The sequence below is a fragment of the Malaya genurostris genome, chromosome 3 (genome assembly GCF_030247185.1).
Source record: "Malaya genurostris strain Urasoe2022 chromosome 3, Malgen_1.1, whole genome shotgun sequence".
Classification (NCBI taxonomy): Eukaryota; Metazoa; Arthropoda; class Insecta; order Diptera; family Culicidae; genus Malaya; species Malaya genurostris.
This window is the reverse complement of record NC_080572.1, coordinates 285,732,499-285,758,188: the sequence shown is the minus strand read 5'-3', so window position 1 is coordinate 285,758,188 and position 25,690 is coordinate 285,732,499. Positions and strand designations below refer to the sequence as shown.

General features: G+C 38.1%; 1 protein-coding gene across 1 annotated transcript in view; it reads right to left on the bottom strand.

Moving 5' to 3' along the window:
* LOC131433648 (fibrillin-2-like) overlaps window positions 1-25,690 on the bottom strand; it is a 211,134-nt gene that overhangs the window by 59,554 nt on the left and 125,890 nt on the right. The window contains exon 5 of the mRNA XM_058600137.1: window positions 19,790-20,677. Coding sequence (XP_058456120.1) covers window positions 19,790-20,677 — 888 coding nt within the window. The remainder of the gene's footprint in view (window positions 1-19,789; window positions 20,678-25,690) is intronic.

Below are 25,690 nucleotides of genomic sequence, written 5' to 3'. Positions count from 1 at the left end.
ATAGGGGGAAAAGTCGTTTACACAAAAATTTCGATATCTCCGTTAAAAATGGACGGATTTTAACAATCTATGGCTTGTTGGATAGCTATTACCGTGCGGAATCTAAGTCTGAAAACATATTCTGTTTTCAAGATCAATTGTGACAGATACTGTCAAAAAACTGAAAATTTTGACATAAAACTTCGTATAACTCAAAAAGTAAACATCCGATCTCAAAACCATTCAATAGCGTTTTGGGTGACGGGGAGACCTTTCATTTGCGACTAGTTTGATCAAAATCGGTCCAGCCATCTCTGAGATCTCGACCTCTTAGTTGACAACACACATACACACACACACACACACACACACAGACATTTGCTCAGTTCGTCGAGCTGAATCGATTGGTATATGTCATTCGGCCCTAGGGGCCTCGGAAAAATTTTCTAAAGTTTGAGCGAATTCTATACCTATTTTATATATATAAAAAAAGGTAAAACGCATAAATTTGAAATTTGCTTAAAAAAAATTGAGAACCTAAGGATAAAATTGTTGCCAGACGTTTTAAAAAATCATGAAACGGCAGGATTTTGTGCTATCTAAAAAAATTGTTCTGATGAAAATCGAACAGTTGACTTGAAACAAATTTCGACATAACACCAGATCTCGACGTTTCGTGCAGTTTTGAAACAAAACAAGAACACTGCATAACTTTGAAAACCTCTAAAGAAAAAACCAAACAGGAGTAAAGTTCACCGGGTGCCGGGTATGAATATTTGCTGCAAATGTCAAGCACTAGTTTGGAAAAATTATACTGACTGTGTGACATAAACACTGAAGCATGCTTTTGTGAACTACTCGAATCAATCTGAATCAATTGGTGTCAAAATTACTATTCGAAATTATTATGACAAAATGTGAATTGTTTGCCACTCATTTCGCGTCAGTGTTTGCTGCCCATTCCGTTGCAACGTCTGAAATTGATTTGGCCATTAGGGATGTTCCTGATAACCTGGTCGATTTTGATATGCCACATGTTACACCTGATATGGTTATGAGAGCTACTCGCAAACTTAAAAGTACGTTCACACCAGGTCCGGACGGCTTACCTTCTATAGTGTTTTGCCGAAACATTAGAGTTCTTGCTGAGCCACTATGCAGAATTTTTAACCAATCGCTTATCGAATCTCGATTTCCGGCTATTTGGAAACAATCGTTTATGGTCCCTGTTCACAAAAAAGGTGATAAACGGAATGTTGCAAATTATCGTGGTATCACGAGTCTCTCAGCCGCATCTAAAATTTTTGAAATTATCGTAAGTAGTGCTCTCCTCGAAAAAGCTAAACGTTATATTTCGAATGATCAACACGGATTCATGCCGGGGCGATCAGTTACCACAAATGTACTCCAATTCGTTACAACTTGTTTCGAACATTTGGAGAAAGGAGCGCAAATTGACGTTATTTATACTGATCTTAAAGCTGCTTTCGATACGATTGACCATGGGATTTTATTAGCAAAATTATCAAAATTAGGAGTTTCTGAGCGTATTACAAATTGGTTGAGATCTTATTTAACTGGTAGAATACTACGTGTTAAGCTTGGTTCAACAAAATCATCAAGTTTCACTAATTCGTCCGGAGTACCCCAGGGTAGCAATCTTGGTCCGTTATTGTTCATTTTATTTTTCAACGACATTTTGCAAGTTCTGATGCCCGGATGTAAATTGGCGTATGCGGATGATCTGAAGATTTACTTTATTGTTCGATGCATTGATGATTGCGTTCACCTTCAAGCAATATTGGATCAGTTTGTCGACTGGTGCCATCGAAACAAGCTGACAGTGAGTGTTTCCAAATGCGTAGTCATGTCTTATTATCGCATCAAACAGCCTTTAACATTCGACTATGCTGTTGATGGTGTCGTCCTGCATAGAACTCATCAATTTAGTGATCTAGGTGTGCTGCTTGATAAAAAGCTCACGTTCAATATGCATCGATCTGCCGTAATCGCAAAAGCTAACCGACAATTAGGGTTTATTACGAAGATATCGAAAAACTTCTCGGATCCTTATTGTTTGAAAGCACTCTACTGCTCACTCGTTCGGCCCATACTGGAGAATGCTTCAATCGTTTGGCATCCTAATCAATTGAGTTGGAGCTTGAGGATAGAAAATGTACAGCGTAAGTTCATCAGATATGCACTGCGGAACCTACCATGGCGCGACCCGATAAATCTCCCACCTTATGTTGATCGTTGCAAGCTGCTAAATTTGGAAACTCTTCAACGACGTCGTTGCATCCAACAGGCTGGATTTGTTGCAAAACTCTTGAATGGCGAAGTTGACAGCTCTGAACTATTGTCATCAATGAACATCCGAGTACCATCCAGATCTCTGCGTCATGGCTCATTTCTTGTACCTCGCTTCCATCGCACTAACTTTGGATATCATGAGCCGTTTACATCACTGGTTCGTACTTTTACATCTGTTGAGGAACTATTCGAATTCGGAGAACCGTCTTGCCGATTTATCACACGGATTAAAAATAGTGTAATCATATAATATAAGATTATATTTCAAGTAGACTTTAGTCAGATGGAATTAATAACAATAAAATAAAAATAAAAAATTTATTAATACATGAAATTTTTGAAATCGAAAAAAAAAATTTTGATGCCAAAAGTCTTAGAATTGCATGAAACGTCGAGATTTAGTGTCATCTCGAAAAAAATTTTTTTTTTGTATCGACTTTTTGGGACTTCGAAAAACTATCAAAATTTTTCTAAGTCTCAGAAAGTCAATTTTTTCGAAATAAATTTTTTTTTGAAATAACACTAAATCTCGACGTTTCATGCATTTTTAAGATTTTTGGCATCAAAAAAAATTTTCTGTTTCGGAAATTTCATGTGCTTTTTCAGAATCGAAAATTTTCAAACTTTAACCGCTGGACAGCACCCCTTACCCATGTTCGATTTAGCTCAAACTTTGCATGAAGACTTTTTTCGAGGTGCTTAAACTTTTGAATAGTAGCGCTTTACGAAATTAGAGGTGATCCCAAAATGTTGGCACCCTTATATGTATAAGAGCAGTACAAATCAACGCGTTTAGTCGGTTGCGACACTTATACAATCATATCTCCGGAACCGAAAGCCACAGCCATTTGATCTTCGAACTTGATCAATAGCCCGACAGTACCTTTCAAACGAGCATAAGTTTGTTAAAATCGGTTCAGCCATCTCTTAGAAAATTGAGCGCGTTAAAATAGCTTCGAAAAGTGCACACACAGACATTTTCCGATCTCGTCGAACTGAGTCGAATGGTATATAACAATATGTGTCTCCGAGGCTCCGTTCAAAAGTCGGTTTTTCCAACAATTCTAATACCTTTCTATAGAGAAAGACAAAAAGGCTAAACAATCACTATAAAAAACACAACTTTTTAACCGTGACCCAGGGGCTCGAGTGTCATATACCATTCGACTCAGTTCGTCGAGTGCGTAAAATATCTATATTTGTGTATGTGTGTGAAACATTGTTGTGCACTTTTCTCACAGATAGCTAAACCGATTTCCACAAACTTAGATTTAAACGAGAAAAATTCCTGAATATAGTTATGATCCGAATACCGGTTCCGGAATTACAACGTGATAAGTGTACAAATTTCACTTTCGAATCATTTACTTACTTTCCTATGAGATAACCGGACTGAATTTCACAACTATGGTTCAAATGAAAGATGCTATTATCCCATACAAACTTCCTGAATTTCATCCGGATACTGAAGGCTGCGGAATTTCATGGTGATGAATGTTAAAAACTTCGAATAGTCATGTAAAGCGCTTCAGTACGTACACGTGTAGGTTTGGATGAAGAAAACTCAATGCCGCTTTCACGAACAATGCTTACAGCATGCCGTGTTCGATTTCGTACACACGGTAAAATAAGACGTTAAACAAAGCTCGGCTTAGAATATGCAAGATTTCAAATGGCAAGAAATAAAACTAACTTCATAACTTTTCATCAAATTGAAAGTCTTGTGGTCTCTCAATCTGCTGTTGAATATTGCTATTGATTCATGTTCAAAGTATGCTAAAAATGCTCCTATAAGTTAAAATTTTCATATTATAACATACATAACATAAAGAGTCTTCGGGACAGTGCTAAAAACTATTCTAATGTGTGGGTCTCGCTAGTCTTCACCAATTGAATGTACTTTGATGTATTATACAGAGTTGGCTTAGTCGTTTTTCATAGACTTATGGTTCATAGGTATTATGGTCATATACAAAACTCGTGAATTTTTTGAGAACTTAAACCACAGACTAACAGACATGACAGTATGAGTAAGTTCTTATAAAAAAATTTTTTCGTGATGCACTAGTTCCACCTATATTGTACTGCGCGAACTATTCACTATCGGTACACCCCTTGTGTTATATCAGGTGTACAACTTTGCTTCCGCCGTTTTCCGATAGATGGCTGTACCGGCTGAGGCTGGTCAAAATACATAGATGATAATGCCTTTGAAGTGAGTGTGTACAGTACCTAACAAATTGTCATCGCCGTTTCAGTGACAGTTGTTCTTGTTTTCGTATTATTCACGCTCGAAAATGTCTGTTTATGTGCCCAATTCTCGCCATTTGCGGGAAGTTTTACTTTTCTGTTACAATTCGAGAAAAAAGGCAGCTGAAGCGCATCGATTGCTCTCAAAAACTTACGGTGATGCTGCCCTGAGTAAAAGAACGTGTCGGAAGTGGTTTCAACGTTTTAAAAATGGTGATTTCGATGTCGAAGACAAACATGGTGGTGGAAGAGAAAAAACCTTCAAAGATGAACAACTAGAAGCATTGCTTGATGAAGATTCGTGCCAAACCCAAAAGAGCTTGCCGAATCATTGGTAGTGAGTCAGCAAGCTATTTCAAAACGTCTCAAGGCCCTGGGCATAATTCAGAGAGAAGGAAACTGGGTGCCGTACGAGTTGAAACCGAGGGACATCGAGTTTATGTGAGCAGCTGCTTCAAAGACAAAATCGTAAGGGGTTTTTACATCGAATCGTAACAGGTGATGAAAAGTGGGTTCGATACGATAATCCTAAACGCAGAAAGTCATGGGGAAAGCCCGGGCATGCTACTTCGTCGGAGGCAAAACCGAATATTCACGGCCGCAAGGTTATGATTTGTATTTGGTGGGATCAGCTCGGTGTGATTTACTACGAGCTCTTAAACCCGGGTGAAACCATCACAGGAGATCGCTACCGAACGCAACTGATGCGTCTTAGTCGCGCGCTAAAAAAAAGCGGCCACAATATCAAGAGCAACATGATAAAGTCCTCCTCCAACACGACAATGCTCGGCCTCACGTCGCAAAGATGGTCAAAAAGTACCTGGAAACGCTGAAATGGGAAGTCTTACCCCACCCGCCGTATTCCCCAGATGTCGCCCCTTCTGACTTCCACATATTCCGTTCGATGGCACACGGCCTGGCAGATCAACATTTTCAATCCTTCGAAGAGTTGGAAAAATGGATTCCTTCATGGATTGCGTCAAAAGTGGACTCCTTTTTTTTAGCCGGGATTCGGAAATTGCCGGAAAGATGGGAGAAAGTTGTCGCTAACAACGGACAATATTTCGAATAATACATCAGTAAGCACGATTTATTAATTTTAGTTTGACGTAAAGCCGCCATGACTAAGTACAGTTTTTGCAATGACTAAGCGGAAATATATATTGGAGAAGCCAAGTGAAAGAAAAACTAACAGAAAAGATGATTTTTTTGGAAAAAGATACGCTCAGAGACAGGAATCGAACCTGCGTTCTTATGCATTCCGTGCATACGCGCTACCATTTCGCCACTCTGATCTTGCTTTAGCCACACTAAAACTCACAGACATAGTAGCAACGTACATCGAACATGGTCTACATCCTGGCCGTCATCCGACCGATACCTTATATCCAAACATCTTCTCTGTCCATCAAACGCTAGTCCTCTCGCTTTATACCTATTTCTCCGATCAAGCATTGAGTAGGAGAGTGTATTTATAATCGCTTGTCACCTTCTTTAATGGTGCCAGTCGCTGGCTGGGCATACCCAAAATAAACCTTTTTGTTTTCATTTAAGATTCAATTAAAAGATTTTTACAGAACTATCTAGGATAAAAGAAGTTTTGACATGCTTGAGCATTTGTACGTTATAGTTAAAAAAATAGAAATGATCACTTTTGGACGCCCCTTAGCATACTGAGTCAAATCAAAGCGATCTATAGTACTGTCACTTCCAATCTGGTTCACTTGATAAAGCACTTCCTCGGATAGTGATTCGTGTCCAGCAACTGTAGGACACTTTTCCAAAAGTTCCATTTTCATAGTATCATGCAATCGGTCTCTTTCTCCTTCGGTATTAGTATCAAAAGTTAAAATGTTTTTCAATTCTATTCGGAGATGATATTTCCTGCCGAGATCACAGATACACTCAAATGGCATAGCATCCATCACTGCCGCATGTATAGATGATGAGTTCCACATAAAAAAGACTAAGTGAAACAGAAATATTTGGATGAAATTTTTCAGTGAAATTGGTTATTGCATTCCAGTTCTAATTTTGAAAATTTACATATGACATTCGTGTTCTGTGATTAGAAAATAAAGCATCCTGATGAAATATAAATCTCCTCCTAACCATGTTTCTAGCTGAAACGGTCCGGAACCAACTCTGACATTTGACTGGATGGACATGGAACGGAAAAACTAACGAATCGTGTTAATCGCACTCAATCCTCTTTCCAGCCAATCATGTCCGAAGAATATCCGCGTCATGAAAATCTGTTCAACATTGCACTATTATTTCCTGTTCCACGTTTCAGGCCAAAGCACGGTAGCTAAACACACGGCTAGGCTCTCAACTGCCCAAATAGCGGAAACCAACAAAACCTGTATGCCGTGTATCCACAGCGGAATCCTCAAGGGTCCTGACCGACCGGCCACATCAGTACAAAATTACAACAACAATTAACATGCTCAGCGGTATGTCGGCACTTTGCCGTTTGCTGAACCGAACGTCCCAATCCCAACACCGATGGGATCCGGGATGAGTTGTTCCCTGTCTGATAAATGTCACCCTGAATGTGTGCGCACTTTGTAGAAAGTATATCCCGTTCAGTCGTATGTAGGTAACCGTGCAACAACAGCGGCCGAGCCTAATCCCTGATTCCCTGCTGGTATGAATTGGATCGTAGGACAAAGTTGTGAAATTCAATCTACACGACCCGGCTGTTTTTCGGTGGACAGAAACACCAATAGCAACAACAGCAACAACAAACGATGACGACATCAACAACAGTACGATTCCGAAAAGCCACCGGAAAATAGTGCACAACGAGAACAAAGGATCAACATCTCTCTGCCAGTGCTCGTTCGGGGTTGCATTAGTACAGTACCGAATTCAACTTCCGGTACGGCAGACACGTGATTCATGCGGAATAAGGTTGGTTGGGGGGGGGGGGAGGAGGAGAAGTGCATGAATGCGGTGCTAAATTCAATTAGCCGAAACACGAACAAGCGTTGCAATGGTTGCTGGGTTTCAGGTTGGTATCGTGTTTTTTGTTTTGTTTACTTTTTTTTGTGCGTTTGCCAAATCCACGTGGAAATGAAGCTTGTCAACTTTTTTTTGTCTTCGGGATCACTCGACAAATTGGCCAGACCGGGGGAAGCAGGGAGAAATTTTGGAAACGGGCTTAGAAGACTTGTTTAGTGTAAAAAAAATCGTGCAAATATCATGTTTTTTAATTGTAGATGACTGAAAGTGTTCAATATTTTATTGCGAATGTGTATCAGGCCAGTACAGAATGTATTAGTCCTGAACACCGTTCATACGAATGGAAACTCACTTTACAATCATTATTCGTAATAATAATTGTATTTTATTCAAACTTTTTGTCATAAGTTACTAGCTGTTTCAGTGAGCTTAGTCCCAATTTAAATTCATTTTTGGTTAATAGCCTTTCAATCAAACATTGAGATTCTCAGCACAGCATGACCTCATCTCCCTAAAAATGTGTTATTTTTAAGGTGACGATTCAAGAAAACAAGGAAAAATTGTGGAACTACTGGTAATTGCACCAAAATAAACTAAACTTTTCACTTAAACCATTTATTTTGATTACAAAGAATACAGAACAATTCTACATATTTGGCTCAAATTTTGCATAAGTATTCTTTATGAATAAAAAGAAGAAAATAAAACTACAAGGATTAGCCCCATGGTGTTGTTCGAGCCAAGGCCATTAAAATTTCTACTAATCTACAATCAAACAGTTCAATCAATCGTCACACTTTTGAGTCCGCAATTGCACGAGAGTCTGCTTAGATTGATCTTGATTAGGAACTAACACCGAACATTGTTTGTCTTGATTTGTATTTATTTTATAGCCGACGAAATTACACCAATATCCCAAATATAAGCAATTATATCTTTGTACGTACTTGCGATACGGATTTCGATATTGAAGCTTCTCTTCTCCGAGCTTGTGTTCAAGTTTTGTATGCAAGCAGTTATTTTTATAGCGTCAAGATTCTCTACACAGTTCGAAAAATTCTTGTGATTTTACATCTTATCAGATGCCCATAAATGGAGCGTCATATTTCACACAAATTTATATTAAAGAACATGTAAAAATTATGTGATTTGAAAATTACATTGCTTTAAAACGGAAAGAATAAAAATCAAAAGATCGACATCAACAACGCGACTTGAACCGAAAAACATTAGATCACAAAGCACACCAGTTAGTCGACTGAGCCACGGAAGCACATATCTGCTTGGCTGGTAAATCGTGCGTATAAATTCATACAGTCTCACTTGCTAGCCGAGTGCAAATTACACTCGGAGCCAGTAAATTTCTGTACGAATGTAATAATGAGGCATTTGAGAAGTTCATTGGTTATGAATTGTATCGTTTGAAGAATTATGTCACCTGTAAAATTAATAATTTCTTTCTGTGTACCATTCTGCGATTTCGGTTGAAGCAATTAACTTTTTCTCATTCTTGATCGAGTTCATCTTATATAAATTAGAAATTTATCTTAGGCAATCAAATTTCTTAGGGAAACGACATAACATGGAATTTCATCCGAGCTTGCATGACACAAGATTAGAGCATACCAATTAAAGCTTCAAATCGTTTTTGGCACTTTCTGGCTTGCTGTCTAGCAACAACCTACCTCTAGCATGCTACGCGTAGGATTGAAACATTAGCTATAGTTTCGCTTCTATTTATAGATTCGCGTGCTTCCAACAGCTTCGCTTTTGCATCTATTGACCAATCAGAGCGATGCTTTCCCTTTGATATATCGCTTACTCCTCCAAAATCGTCGTCTATGGCAGGGAAATCCGGTATGCCGGAGATTTTTAGCAGACAAAATAGGACACTGCTCGCTACTAATCAAAATTTCAATCATTTATAACTGAAAATACGTGGCTTGATACATTCAAAACGAATCTTAGAAATATTTCTAATCATGGCTGCTCGGCCATCCATGGGAGTTGACCATCAATGTCAACTTCCCTCTCTGAGCAGCCTAGATAGCCGTGTAGTGTCGGTAGCGGTTTCCCAACTGGCTAAGAATAACGCTACGGTCCACCTGTACCGGTGGTATAAGTCCACCAAACAGGTAAGCCGTGTGGCATCCTGCGGAATTATTTTTTTTACCAAGAATTGATCCCCTGGTTTCCTGTTCCATGTCGTAAAAGGGCACAAAAATAGGAACTCCTAAGTCAAGGTGTATTTCCGTGCCGATGACTGAATGGCTGCAGGAGGTTAAACAATGCAGTCGTGAACGGAATATCTTTGGATTTTCCCTTACTGTGTTAAGCGAAGCTCTGGCACAGTGGACGACTTCTTTCTTCGCAATTCGTGGAATTTAAATGATTAAAACATTTAAAAAAATCATTACATGGTTCGCTATAGGCGATTATAAGCCAATATATTTGGTTTCTTCTAGTTGTTGTACGATAAGTGCTGGAGGTGGAGTGTTCGTTACTCTGATTGATAATGGTTAGAGTGGCACAAATCAATCTTCAGCATAAACGTACAGCAACTATGAATCTATCCAGACTTCTGCAAGAAGGTAAAGCTTCTATAGCTTTGGTTCAAGAACCATATTTCCAAAAGGGAAACTTCTACGTTGGAAAATTGTTAAACCCAGTCTTTCTTGCCTTCAACAAGACCGGTATGACTAATCCACGTGAAATACCTCGAGCATGCATACTTGCAAATAGTGCTCTCGATGTTTCTCTCATATCGGAGCTCACAACTCGGGATATTTGTGCTGTCACAGTTGGTATGACTACTGATGGCATAGACAGGAAATATGTCTCAAAAAGGTTGTATCATACTGCTGCAAGAAAGATTTACCGCTTGTAATCGGCAGTGACATAAATACTGACCATATCATTTGGGGCAGCACAGATATAAATTCGAGAGGCTCTGATATGATGGAATTCGTGAGCAGTACAAACCTGCACATAGTCAATGCAGGAAACCGTCCAACTTTTGCGAGAGCTGGAAGAGAGGAGGTTTTGGACGTAACTCTCTGCTCTCATAGAATTGCGCATGAGTTGGTGAATTGGCTCGTCTCCGATGAGCTCGAACCTTCGTTGTCTGATCATAAGTACATCTTCTTTGATCATTCAAACGTTAAATTTGATATTATCACATATCGTAATCCCAAATCTACAAACTGGGACCTCTATGAAGAGGGCTTGGCGACTAGATTTTACGGGTACCAACCAACAATTGAAACCCCAATTGATTTGGAAAATGTTGTCGACGAGACAAATTCACTCATAGTTGCAGCATATGAAGAGGCTTATCCACTTCGGATTGTGCGAGCTACTAGAGGAACTCTTTGGTGGAATGCTGAACTTGCTAGACTAAGGAAACTATGCAGAAGAGCTTGGAACCACCGACGCAGAGATGGGTCGGAGGCATTCGTGTCGGCTCGAAGGGCTTACAAAAATGCTCTTCGATCGTCTGAGCGAAGTGGTTGGAAAAGCCTCTGCACAAATGTCTCTAGTCTCAACGAGGCTAGCAGATTAAATAAGTTACTTTCGAAGTCTAAGGACTTTAATGTCAGTTTCTTAAGAACTTCAGATGGTGAACACTTGTCTGATGAAAGTGATGTACTTCACTGCCTTTTTAACACTCACTTTCCAGGATGTATGGATCCATCATCGACAGCTCTTCCCGAGACTTTTTCAGGTAGTTACGATTCTTGGGCCCTTGCTCGAAGCGTTGTGACGATTGAATCGGTCAAATGGGCAGTTGAGAGTTTTGCTTCGTACAAGTCTCCGGGAAAGGATGGAGTTTTCCCAGTGTTACTGCAGAAAGGGTATGAACATTTCAAACATGTTTTGAAGAAAATACTTACTTTTAGTCTTGCGACAGGATATATTCCAAGAGCCTGGCAGGAAATAATTGTCAAATTTATTCCCAAAGGCGGTCGCGACACTTATGAGGAAGCGAAGAGTTTCAGGCCTATCAGTCTAAGCTCATTTCTTCTTAAAACAGTAGAACGCATAGTAGATCACTATATCAGGAATGTTAGTTTGGGCGTGCATCCGCTACATGGAATGCAACATGCTTACCAGCGTGGAAAGTCCACTACAACCCTGTTACATGATGTTGTGTACAACATTGAAAAAGCTTTCTCACAAAAGCAATCTTGCTTGGGAGTTTTCCTAGATATTGAAGGTGCCTTTGATAACGTGTCTTTCAATTCAATTCTGGAAGCAGCCCGTGGTCATGGCATACCTTCAAGTATCACAAATTGGATACACGCAATGCTTAGCAATCGACTTCTTTGTTCATCGCTTCGGCAAGCAGAGATTAGAAAGCTGAGTGTCTGTGGGTGTCCTCAAGGTGGTGTACTATCCCCACTTTTATGGAACCTAGTCGCTGATGGTTTGTTAAGGAAACTTAATAACCTTGGATTTCCGACTTATGGTTTTGCCGACGATTATCATATATTGATGACCGGTATAAGCATTAACACTCTCTTTGATTTAACCCTCAGGGTACGGACTGGGTTACCGTAACCCGAGCGAAATTTGAAAGAAGCGCCATACGAAGAGAAGTCGGCGAGGGGGGTCCGGACCAGGGGGGGAAAAACTTATAGGTACACACTATTAGAGGCCCAAGCGGCAGAGTCAGTCTCCGCTTTGTGTCCGAGCTAGACACATATAAACATTGTGCTCGGGTGTGGTACACCCAGTCCGTATCGAACGTTACAAAATCCAAAATTTTCAAAAAAATTAAGTTTTAATTTTCGTCTGTTTGCCGCTGAGGAATAAAAAGGTAAGTAAGAATACGTACTCTTTACTTAATTTTGTAGATTCTAACCTCAAAATAACGCGTTGTACATGGTGTAAGCGAAGTATTGTAGTAGATCTCAATCACTTGAACGTACGTCTTATATCGAAATCTTTGCTGCTCGTAGTGAATTATAACTCATTAAATTTTGTTTCTTGTAATTTTTTGTTAAAGAACACGCATTAAAAACATGGCAACGCGTCGAATCACTCGAAGCGTTGCTGCTTTGGAGGAGTTGTACAAGGAAAACGAGGAGGACAGCGTTACAGAGAATGACAGTGACACCGACGACGCCGTAGGTGCGGAAGAGGAAAGTTCTCACGATTCTGAAACAGACGCAGAATCTGAAGGAGAGCCATTGTCAGGCGAAGAAGAAGCAGCTGCTCCGAGAGGCGCCCCGCCGCGCAAACGCGGCCGCCCTTCATACCGTAGCGAAACTGTGCTGCGAGTGCGGCAATATTATGTAACATGACTTGTGTAACTTTTTAATAATAAATATTCGCCTTTAACAATTATGTTTGGTATTTATTTATATGATACTACTCAACAATATCTGAGAAACAATTTTTTTACGCTCAAAGTAATTAATTTTAACCTTTATCATCATAAATCAACGAAACAACGTTTTTTCGCTAACTCGAAAAAACGCGTATTTTCATTTTTCAAAAAAAATATAGTTTTTGGAATAAATCAAAAAACCGTTATGGACATTTGTAAGAACTACTTTTTACCTTTCAAATGCGAGTTATACAATGTTAATATTTTTTTTTTCGAAAAGTTACAGCATTTTGAAAAAAAAACGTTTTTTACAAAAAAAATTCAAGACCCGTTCACATTTTTCATTATAATTTTTTTTCAATCAGTTAAATGATTAATCTGACAACTCTATTATATTTTTGAGACAATTTCACACAAAATAAAAAAAAATTATTCAAATTGACAAAGTACAGCTCGATATACACCCAATCAAAGTCGCCGGGTTAGGCTAACCCAGTCCGTACTGAACGTAACTTTTTTATAGTCCGTACCCTGAGGGTTAATGCAGCAAGCCCTGCGATCTGTTGAACAAAGGTGTTGTCAGGTTGGATTATCTGTGAATCCGGGCAAAACATCAATGGTGCTTTTCACTCATCGTAGGATAATCACAGGAGCTCGTCCGTTGCAGTTCTTTGGTTCAGAGGTCACTGTGGTCGAACAAGTTAAATACGTCGGGGTTATTCTTGACTCAAAACTGAATTGGTCTGCTCACATTGACTTCAGGATTAAAAGAGCTTGCATGGCTTTCGGCCAATGCAGACGAGCTTTTGGAAAATCATGGGGACTCAAACCCAGATATATTCATTGGATCTACACAACCATTGTTAGACCAATTTTAGCATATGGATGTCTTGTATGGTGGCAGAAAGGAGAAGTCGCGACAGTTCAGTCAAAGCTAAATCATCTCCAAAGGATGGTCCTAATGGCGATGACAGGAGCATTCACGACAACTCCTACTGCTGCTCTAGAGGCGCTACTGTGTATTAAACCACTACATGTGTTCCTAAAACAAGAAGCATTATCTTGTGCATACCGTCTTAAGGTTACAGGGCTTTGGAACAGTAACCCATTAGATTATGCTACCAGCCACACTCGCTTGTGGTCTCAAATGGTTACGTGGGATGAGTATTTACTCGCTCCTAGTGACCTAACTCTCACATGCAGTTTTCCTTTCAAAACATTCAATGTGAGCTATCCTCTTCGTGAGGAATGGTTGTCCGGTTGTCTGGAACGACAACTTGATGAACACATAGTTTGTTATACGGACGGTTCTCTGTTGAATGGTCGTGCTGGTGCTGGTGTCTACTGTCGTGAAATGAGGCTGGAGCAGTCTCATTCACTTGGTAGATACTGTACTGTGTTCCAAGCAGAAATCTACACGATTCTGTGTGGAGTACAATCGGCACTTCAGCAGAGGAGCTGTGGTAAGCGAATTTATTTTTGTTCCGACAGTCAGGCAGCCTTAAAAGCACTCAGTTCGAATGACTCACGGTCGAATCTAGTGATCGCATGTCGAACTCAAATTGAAGACCTCAGCATTTCAAATGCTGTTTACTTCTTATGGGTACCCGGCCATTCTGGTATTACTGGAAATGAATGGGCTGATGAGTTGGCTAGAGCTGGTGCAACGAATGATTTCGTTGGTCCTGAACCAGCTTTACCACTTTCAACTAGTTGGATAAAGCACAAGATTCGTTCTTGGGCTGCATCCAAACATGCCAGCTACTGGCGCAGCTTGCAAACTTGCGCTCAGACAAAAGCATTTCTACCAGATTTAAATCTGAAAATGTTAAAGTGTCTACTGCATTTCTCCAAGCATCATTGCAGTATTCTGGTCAGAGCTCTGACTGGACATTGCAAACTCAATTATCACATGGCTACTATTCAACGTGCTGAGTATTATTCGTGTGATTTGTGTGAATGCGATTATGGTACTTCATATAATCTGATATGTAATTGTCCCGCATTGACGCAGCTACGTATCCGGGTTTTTGGTTCTCCATACATGGTTGAGTCTGTGTATGCGGAGCTAAAATTGAAGGATATTCTCTCGTTTCTCACCCAATGTGGTAAGGAGCTATAGTCAGAAGGGTTCATCGTTCTTCCTGGAGTGAATGAATCCCTTCTGTATTCACCTTGAATAGGGTTTAGCAGATTGTTTGGCATCCTTTGGGGGGTACCGAATTTACTTCTACTCGTACATACTGCGAATCGTTCTGCATTCTTCCGGGAGTGCAGAATGGTGTCGCTTTTGTAAGATCACATATAAAAATATTTTGTGAATTTACATCTATTTTCATGCACATATTTGGAGCAGGTAATTAAACATAAAAATACATCACAATTCAGTACGTTTCAATATAATTTAATCGCAAAATAAACGTTAATTGAAAGATACAGTTATATTCATTGAAAATTCAATGCAATTCAATTTAGTTTTGCATCGATGAAGGTTTTCAATCAAAATTTCGATTCAACTCATGTCTATTCCATGTTACTATTGATTTACATCTCGTGTAAATTTCATTATTTCTTTCTGTGATCTCTAAATCCTCTCGGGGGTTGGAGGTTTTATTAACAGCAGACTGTTCGGAACCTCGTAGAGGTTCAGAATTTACTTCTGCTGTTATGTGTTTTTGTGTCGTCAATTTTTCCCATCCTCCTAGTCCAACCCTTACCATTTCCTTTCAATCCTTCCCTCTTATATATCGGGAAAATGATGCTAAAAACAAATTGATGGCAAGGCACAAATCTCCAAATATCAAGGCGAACGTGCCATTTGAGCCAATTTGTTCTGATTCCTGATACTAATCAAAATTTCAATCATTTATTACTGAAAATACGTGGCTTGATACATTCAAAACGAATCTTAGAAATATTTCTAATCAAATAATGAAATAATTTGAATAATTGATACAAAATATACTGAGCTGTAAGTGTTTAAAACCTGACCACATTTCTACGTGTATTTTTCCTTGAGTTTCTGATTTGCACCCCTATATAGAAAATAAAGATGTGTTCCACATCAAAATTCAACGGTGAAATATCTAAGAATTTTGAAAAGTCGATTATATTTTTGATTTTAGGAAAAATCGGAAGATTTTTTTCAGTGTATGTTTTTTAGGAAGTGCTATGGACATGGAAAAACTATAGATTTCGAGTTGTAATTGTTAAAAAATAATGTAATTGTTTAAAAATATTGCTCATGATATATCTTATCATAAATCATGAATAAAGTTCATGATTTTAAAAATCTACGATACGATCTGAGTACAACTCCCAAGCAGGCGCGTATGAAAGAGTGAAACCCTCCAGAAAATTGAAATTGGTTAAGAAAACTCTTCTCTTTAAATATGACGAATTTCGCGGCATCTCGGTTTGTTGACCCAAAAAGTCACTTTGAGGGGATTTAATGAAAGTCTACGAGAGGGGATGGGGGTTTTATGCAAAGTCTATGTAGTCTCATTTTCTTCTATTCACATAAACAATTTACGAAAATCAGTCAATCAAGCCAGAATAATGCTCCATAAGCTTAGCTTTACCTGAGACGAGATTGAAAAAAAGTAAATGTCTAGCATTGCGGAAGTAGAAGTTTGCGAAAAGTACACCTTAGAAGAACTAAAGTCTTTCCAGTAAAGTTGTTCATTTGAATCACTTTACGAAGAAAACCCATTTTCTTTCCTATCGCTCATCCGATAAAGACGTTTGAAAATCATTGTATCTCATTTCAACTTGAGTATCTTTAATAATTAGAAACTACTTCTTGTTTCTTGTATTTTTTGTTTGAAAACTAACTAAATTAAAAACCATAATCCTCCAAGATTGCAATGAATCTTAATTTGTGAGAATATTGCACCGAATACCCTATTGCTATTTGCCCGATATTTGCAGAAAGTATCAGTGCTGGAAAAGAACATGATTTTGTTGGAAAAACTTTGTTTCCTTCAAAACGCCCATTTTACAATACATGTAAGATTGGCCGGGGTCAAAATTATCGATGTTGGGACAAATTTCATTCATATAAAGAATAATGTTTTTTTTTGTAATTTGACTTTAAATTTTTAGGATCGATATTTTTCAGTGTAAAATTCGATTAGTATTTTGATGTGGAACACATCTTTATTTTCTATATAGGGGTGCAAATCAGAAACTCCAGGAAAAACACACGTAGAAATGTGGTCAGGTTCTAAACACTTACAGCTCAGTATATTTTGTATCAATAATTAATATTATTTCATTATTTGATTAGAAATATTTCTAAGATTCGATTTGAATGTATCAAGCCACATATTTTCAATAATAAATGATTGAAATTTAGATAAGTAGCGAGCAGTGTCCTATTTTGTCTGATAAAAATCTCCGGCATATCGGATTTCCCTGCCATAGACGACGGTTTTGAAGGAGTGAGCGATTCATCAAAGGGAAAACTTCGCTTTAATTGGTCAGTCAATGCAAAAGCGAAACTGTTGGAAGCATGCGAATCTAGAAAATAGAAGCGAAGCTATAGCTAACGTTTCAGTCCTACGCGTAGCATGCTAGAGGTAGATTGTTGCTAGACAACAAGACAAAAAGTGCCATAAAACGATTTGAAGCTTTAATTGGTATGCTCTGATCTTGTATCATGCAAACTCCGATGAAATTCCATGTTATGTCGTTTCGCCTGAGAAATTGATAACTACCCAGGGTAAATTTTGAGTGCTTAGGATTAATTTCTCGTTTATATAAAATGAACTCGATTGATAATAAGAAAAATTTTATCGCTTCAACCGAAATCGCAGAATGGTAGAGAAACTTAACGCTAAAATAACTTCTTGCATACAAAACTTGAACACAAGCTTGGCGAAGAGAAGCTTAAATATCAAAATCGTATCGCAGGTATGTATAAAGATATAATTGCATACATTTGGGATTCTGGTGTAATTTCGTCGGTTATAAAACAAACAATGTTCGGTATTGGTTCCTAATCAAGATCAATCTAAGCAGACTCTCGTGCAATTGCGGATTCAAAAGTGTGACGATTGATTGATCTGTTTGATTGTAGATCATCAGAAATTTTGGTTGCCTTGTTCCACATCAATGGCACGAACAACCGCATGGGGCTGATCCTTTTGTTTTTTTCAGTATTTTCAATCGAAAATTAGACTTATTCTAAAAACATCAACAGCACATCAATTTTTATTAGGATTTGTCATTTTTCTGCACGAGTTACTTACAAAAAAAAATGTTTTTTTTTTTGTTATATTAAATAAATTATACCCGTTTTTAACCAAGTTACGATCTTTCACCGGATGACACAAAAAAATTGAAAAATGACTAGTCCTTTTCAAAAGATAGTCTAGATCAATTTTGGACAAATAAAGTGAGCAAAGTGGCTCTCTTGTGGTAAAGTCTGTACGCTGTCAACTCTGAATACGATTTTGCTCGAAATTCGCCTATTCGAATCCTACACTGAAAAAAATCGAGTTTTAAAATCGAAAGTCAATTTACAAGAAAAAAACACCAACGAAACTTTCTCCTAAGGTAGCTTATTATGTTCTCTTTCAACCGTCCAGATTTGTTTCAACCGTCCAGAGTGTTTTTATCTAAAACTTTTTCCTGTCCATTACTGATGCTTTTTGCAAATATCATGCAATATTCCAGTTTAGTTTGGTTTTCGGTAAAAAGGCACTGTAATTTTTTTTAATGAAATAAAAATATGTAATCTTTTGTAATTTTTTCAAGTAAATTTATTAGGAAAGTTCTTCAGTGTTTTTACTGAAAAATATGACTCCTTTTTGTGAAAATTACTAAGATAGTACTTTTTTGTAGGTTTTGTCATTTTTTCGTCAACTTTTTGAAAAAAGACACCTTTTCAAAAGACAGTCTAGAATTTTTTGGAAAAACAAAGCAATGTGGCAGTTTAGGATAAACTCTACATGTCCAAAAGTTTTCATTCAAAGCTGAGAAAATTCTACCAACTGCGAATATTCATCATATTTAAGTCAATCATGAAATGAATAATTTTCACGACTTTAACCAAATAACTTTCTAGTAATTATATGCACATTTTCATGCGCACAGAAATTAATCATCGTGTTCTGAAACCTTCTCCGAAAAAATGTTCTGGGTACGCCCCTGCTCCCAAGTATAATTTATTTATGCATTTCATATAAATTATATTTCAATAATCAATTTCAGTTTGATCCTCACCGGCAGTCAAGCAAGCTAAATTACACTTAAGAATATAGTAAAATTTACATTGATACACAAATTGTGATAGGTGCATAAATTATATCGTACCGTTTTCTTGCAGGTGAAGAATCACTATGATTTATTTTGCTGAAGCAGTACCTTTACAGTACTTTTTTCACTATGAAAATTTCGATTGTTGTGGCGAATAAAGTGATTTTGCTGGGAGTTTTTTTCAACAGGAGGAAAAAAACCGTCGAAACTAATCGTATTTTGGCGGAAGCATATGCTGACCATGTTCTAACTGAGCGAATTGCCAACATTCAAAACCAATGGAAATGATCCCAAAGGTAGGCAATTGGGTGCCGTATGAATTGAATATCATCATCTATGCAACAGTAACAAAACTGGAAATCATTCCTTTTTCCATTAACAAGATAGTAATTTTAAATCAATGCTTAATTTGCTTTACCTAACAAATTGAACAATGTAGTAACTTTCAATTCAATGTCGTGCCCTTGATATGAGTTGGACAAAAATTTTATGAACCGACCTATTGTTTTTTATCTATTCAACATTATAGAAATAAATTTTTATCGTCCATTTCGTTTCTATAGGGCAGCCCAATTCGAGGCGTGAATATTCCAGAAGCCGCAATCATAAAATCAAAAATTCATACGCTGTTCGCAAAACAAACAAGAACACACAAAGTCATCTATACACAAAATTCATAATACTAACCTTCACACACTCCATCTAAATTCATTCTTAGCCCCTCGTGGCAGTCAACAGTCGAACGTGGGCTGGCAACCGTTGTGGAAGAAGCTACATACAGCGGCTCGAGATAATCATCGGTGTCTGACTCGTTCTCCTCCTCCTCCTCCACAGGGTCCTGATCCTCTTCCACCGGGTCCACCTCATTCGGATATGGCTCGGTCGTTGAACTATAGATATGATGTTCAACTTCCGAGCGGATAGCATCGACGCCCTCCTTCGGTTCAATCTCACCGTGATGGTGCCGGTGATGATGAATTTCCACTTCATTTTGCCGCCTATCGAAATCATCCACATCCTCACTAACATCGTCATCATCGTCATCATCAAGATCATCATCCCCATTTGCAGCATCATCAGTATCCACTTTACTGTTAGTGGGCGTTTTGTGGCCCTCTTCAATTTCTGGCCGATCAATTTCCGGTGTCAATGGTGGCAATTCGTTGCTCAATCGGTCATCTCGCTCAACGGGCGAAATTTCATTGTTCGTTTGTTCTTCGGCGTCTTCATCGTCGCCGTCGGTTTCCTCGTCAATTTCAGAAGTTTCCGTTGTGGTTGAGGTCGAAGTCACGAGAGGAGAAAAACCAACCTCCCCGACTGTGCCGTCACTGTCATTCTCATTTTCATTAACAAATTCCTCATCAACTTCACCTTCACTGTTGCCACCGACGTTTCCATTACCGTCCCCGTCGTCGTCACCACCGTCATCATCGACATCATCATTGTCGTTGGTGCGGAATTGTCTTTCCGTACTCGACGGAACCGATTCCGACAGGCACCGATACGAACCGTGCGTATTTTCACATCCCAGCGAGCATTGTTCGAGTATCGCTACGTCCTGGCACTCGTCGATGTCTGTTGATTCCCGCCGTTTGGAGAAAAGGAAAATGCTGTATTTACAAACGAGCGCTTTTTGTATGTTTGCAAAAAAAAACTCCTGAATGCATTAGTAGAGTGCTTCGTTATAAAGCAGCTGAGACAAGCAATATTCTTTCCCCTTCTTCATTTTATGGACGGGGGTTCAGTTTTAGTAGCAGGTCATCAAAATTAAGCGAGTACAAAATTATACTTGAGAAAAAAAATGCAATTGGTGGTAGTCAAGCGGTTAAATCGATGAAAAAACGGGTTGAATGTTGTTGTTTTTTTATTCAAACAATTACCTGTTTCAGAAGAGCTGTGTTCATGAACCAATAATTTCATTTCGCATAACTATCATAACACTATGTATTGTAGGGAAGACCGGGGCGATAATGACCACTCGCAACAATTCGAACACTAAACGTCACGTCCCATCGGTAAAGCCCTCTATCAGTGGGCTCGAACATTAGCTTCAATTGGCATATATGTTCATTTGACATGCCGCCCACTTTGTTAAGTTTTCTTACTCATCATTTTTCATATTTATCTAACAAAATCAATAATTTGAGGATAAAATAAGTTTTTTCCATGAACGAAAAAGTTGTAATATATGAATAATGCATTGAAATTTCACTATTCATTACGTTTCGTCTTCGACTCGTCAGTGCAGAGCAGTTCAAATTAAACTACTAAACAGTTCAGTTTGAACCACTAAGCACATGATTCTTATCAAATTGAGTAATTTTTCTTTACTTATTGATGTAATGTTACTGTACGGAAACTTTCAGTCATATAGTAAGAATTAGATTACCGAAAAGTCACGTTGGACGTATGATGGAGATATGAATTTGTAACAATATTTTGATTTCGTTGTCACCATCAAAATCCGGTTGATTTCGTTGTGTCTTTCATGCGATCATTGTGTAGTAAAGACTGTCCCAGAAGGTATCGACGAAATTTGATTTCGATGTAAATAATTCACAAGTGTTAGATATTCAAATGTTATTCGATATACTGATAATATAAGACTACAACAACAGAATATTATTCTCAACATTTGCTACTTAACCACTGTAGACTAGCTGGCGCACCTTCTTGCGAATGTTCCTCATTAAATTCCGTACAGACTTCTTGGCGACAAGTTTTGATACTTTTTTCCAATCTTTTTCGAACTGTTGAATGGTTTCGTCTGCCGACACATGTGCCTTCGTTAATGCCCGAAATTCCTAAATTTTTCGAAGTTGTGGGCAATTGGGTGGATTCATGTCTTTTGGGACGAAAGTGACATTTTTGGTAGTATACCATTCTACCGTTGATTTCGAGTAGTGGCAAGAAGCAAGATCTGGTCAGAAGACAACAGAATCCTTGTGGCTTCGAATCATGGGTAGAAGTCGGTTTTTTAAACATTCCTCGATGTATATTTCGCTGTTTATTGAAGTAGTGGTGATGAAGGGTTTCGAAATCTTACCGCAGCTATAAATTGATTGCCAGACCATAGCTTTCTTACCAAATTTTTCGACTTCAATCGATGTCTCGGACTGGTTTAACACTTGCCCTTCTCGCACCGTATAACATTGTGGTCCCGGCAAGGATTTGTAATCGAGTTTCACGTAGGTTTCGTCGTCCATGATTATGCAGTTCAAATTTCCAGCAAGAATCGTATTGTACAGCTTTCGAACCCTCGGCCTGATCGATGCTTCTTGTTTCGGACTAAGGAGTGTATCGAGGTTAGCAACATTGATTATTGAATAAAAAAGCGAAAAAAACATATTTTGACATCAGTTTTCGATATATTGTAGAAAAATTACATTTTTATGCATTTCACTGATTATACTGAAGAAAATCCTAGTTTCTGTGAAACGCTCGCACTTTGGACTTGACATTCTTCATTAAATTCTGCACAGTTACTTTTGTGACTTTTCTGGTGGCAGCTGTCCAGTTTTTTTCAACTCCTGCATGTTTTGGAACACTGTACCATCTTTTCAAAAGTAACAATTGCCCAATACCTCTCAATTGGCCGAAGATCCGGGCAGTTCGGTGAGTTGATGTCCTTTCTCACGAATCGTACATTATTTTTTGACAACCTCTGTAGAACGGAGTTGACGTAGTAGGCTGAAGCCAAATCCGACCAGAAGAGATGATGCTTTCTGTGCAGTGGCAGCATTCTCTTCTTCAAACATTGTTCCTCGTACACCTTGGCGTTAATTGTGCCCTTCGTGAAGAAAATCGACGACCGCAAACCACAGGTACAAATTGCTTGCCAGACCAACACCTTCTGCCCAAACTTTTCCATCGCCACCGTGGTGTCAGCGTCGTCCAGGTCCTGGTACACCGATTTCGTACAATATTGCGGTCCGGACAGCGCTCTAGAGTCTTCCTTGGCGTAGGTTTCGTCGTCGATCAGGATGCATCCGTCTTTATTCTGTAGAATCCGGTTATACAGTTTTCGCGCTTTTGTTTTGGCCTGAACTTGCTGTACCAGGAACTTTTTCGGCACCTTCTGTTTCTTGTGCGTTTTCAGGGAGTTCCGAACTTTGATCCGTTGAATCATCCCGATGCTGATATTGTACTGGTTGGCCAAATCCCGCGTCGACGCCGATGGGTTTTTCCTGATGTACTCAACCACGTTTAAGTCCCGGCCGGGCTGGCTGGGACCCGTTTTTCTACCGGATCGGGGCAAATCCTTCATGGAAAGGGTCTTACCGAACTTCTCGATAATATTTTTGACACTGGTGTGGTGCACTTTCACGGTTGTACGTGTGCAAGTGTGCAGAATTTTCTTTCGCGTTTCCGGATCAATTCGACCCATCATTGAAATGATAAACCGTACCGAAACCAATCGATTGCGCAGCTGTTATTGACATGTAAACAAACATATCACCGTAAAACACGCTGCAAAAAATTAAGCCATTTCAGAGTAATAACTGTTTGAATGTTGCTAACTACTTATCGGTACACTCCTTCGTGTAATCTTTACGTCTGCTTAGTGGTTCAAATGAAGTGTTAGACGGAGATATTAGTTCAATTTGAAGTGCTTTAAGCACTAATGAGAAGAAATAAATTATATAAAAATATAATTTTTAAAGATACTTGCTTTGATTCAGTTTTATGAATTTATAACTGTACAATCTATCTTTATAGCCTGAATATCTACTACAAAGTTTTAGGTAACATTTGAATAAGTAACTTTTCCGAAATGACGTCACTGTCAGGACATACAACCAATTTTATGCGAAAAATAAACGTTTTTCGAATATTTTTTTTTCAAAATTGTAAAATTCTTTGGTGACGGCATACTAAGCATTATTTGAATCACTGTACCCTCTAGTGAAAGCAGTGAAAATTTTAGAATGTAGATTCCTTGGGTTTTTGATTTAAAACGATTTTACTATAGCCCTTATTCACAATAATCCTTACTGTTTAAAGACATCATTAACAACATTATTGTGCTCTATTATGCTTGCCATAATCTAAATTCACTACCTAATCAATCAATGTTACAATATAACATTGACGACTATTATATATTCATCAATTAAAAATCTCTACTGACTAAATTCTAAACTGAGAAATAATAACTGCGATACTCAATATGAACAAAATTTTTATTGTACATTCTAAACAGTGGTTATAGCGACGAAAGGCTGCTTCAACTCCTGCACTATTTAGATTAAACCGAATAAAACGCTATTTAGCAAGAATTTGATTTATGGAAGTAACAGGAACGCAGCATCGTCAGCATGTCTCGAACACACGGTAGGCGCAGCGTTTGAATGGTGCGTTTGCATTAGCGTAGCGAAAGCCTGCGCTCCTATTACTTCTGCGTACGTTATTCAAGCTAAATTGGTTAATATTTTTTAGTCTGCATAACATGCTTTGTGATTGTTTTTCTTCATGTTTTTATTATCATAATAACTAATATTCATCACATCACTTGCTGTTTTAATTATTGATATTACTACACCATCACGGTGGTGCCGACTAAATTTCAAATACATCATCACTATTGATTCATTTATCAATTACCATACACACACTGAACATTTTCAGAAAGGTTCAGTTTTTTGTTCATCATAAATTTATTCATCATGTATTCTGCAAAGGGTTGATATATACATAACGGCAATGTAAATTCATTTTCATTGATTCATCCAAAATCTTCTGCTCGAGAATCAGATCAGATATATTTAATTTTCGTGAATATCATCTAGGAGAATGTTCAATGGTGAATCGCGTTTTCACAAAATCTGTACTGAACTTTTCTGTAGTGAGTTTTCTGAGCGATGTTTTTTTTTGTCTGAAAATCGCTTATAAAAAATTTCTGTTGCGATTTTTTATTTTTCCTAACACTGATCAGTCACGCTTTCATCCAGGTTTTTCGTGTTGCTAATTTCTTGCTCTGTTGTAAATTATAACATCTCAATTACTCCTAGTGACAATTCTTTTCCAGCTTTGGCAGGTTTGTCAAAAAAAAAATCGAAATCAGTGAGTCTAGGAGTCTACTAAAAACATCAATCATCGTTTATTTACGGCTGTGTTTTCTCAAGATTTTTTTTATAAATTTATTACTGAACTTTTGCGGCTCCTCGGATATTTGTTCGATGGGCGAGAGAGAATTTTCAATTATTTTTCAACCATGAATCAAACTGTTGCGATTTTCATTTTGTTTACTTTTTGACAATTAACAATAGTAGGGAAAAAAAACCTGAGTGGAACTCGATGGAACATTTTTAGACCTTCTTAAAATTCTCAAAAGTTCAACACATATTTAAAAAACAAGGAAAAATTTCAATTAGATATCTACTTTCACGATGTTCCATCATCTGTCGGTTATTATTTTTTCCGTTATTTTAACGTGTGTTGAACTAGATCATTTTCCAGATTATCAATAATTAAAACTAACTTTGAAATAACTTTAAAAAAAAGTTACCTCGACTTCCATTAAGTTTTTTTTTCCGCCGCGCGACTTGAACCGAGCATCAATAGATCACAAAGTACGGCTTTTAATCA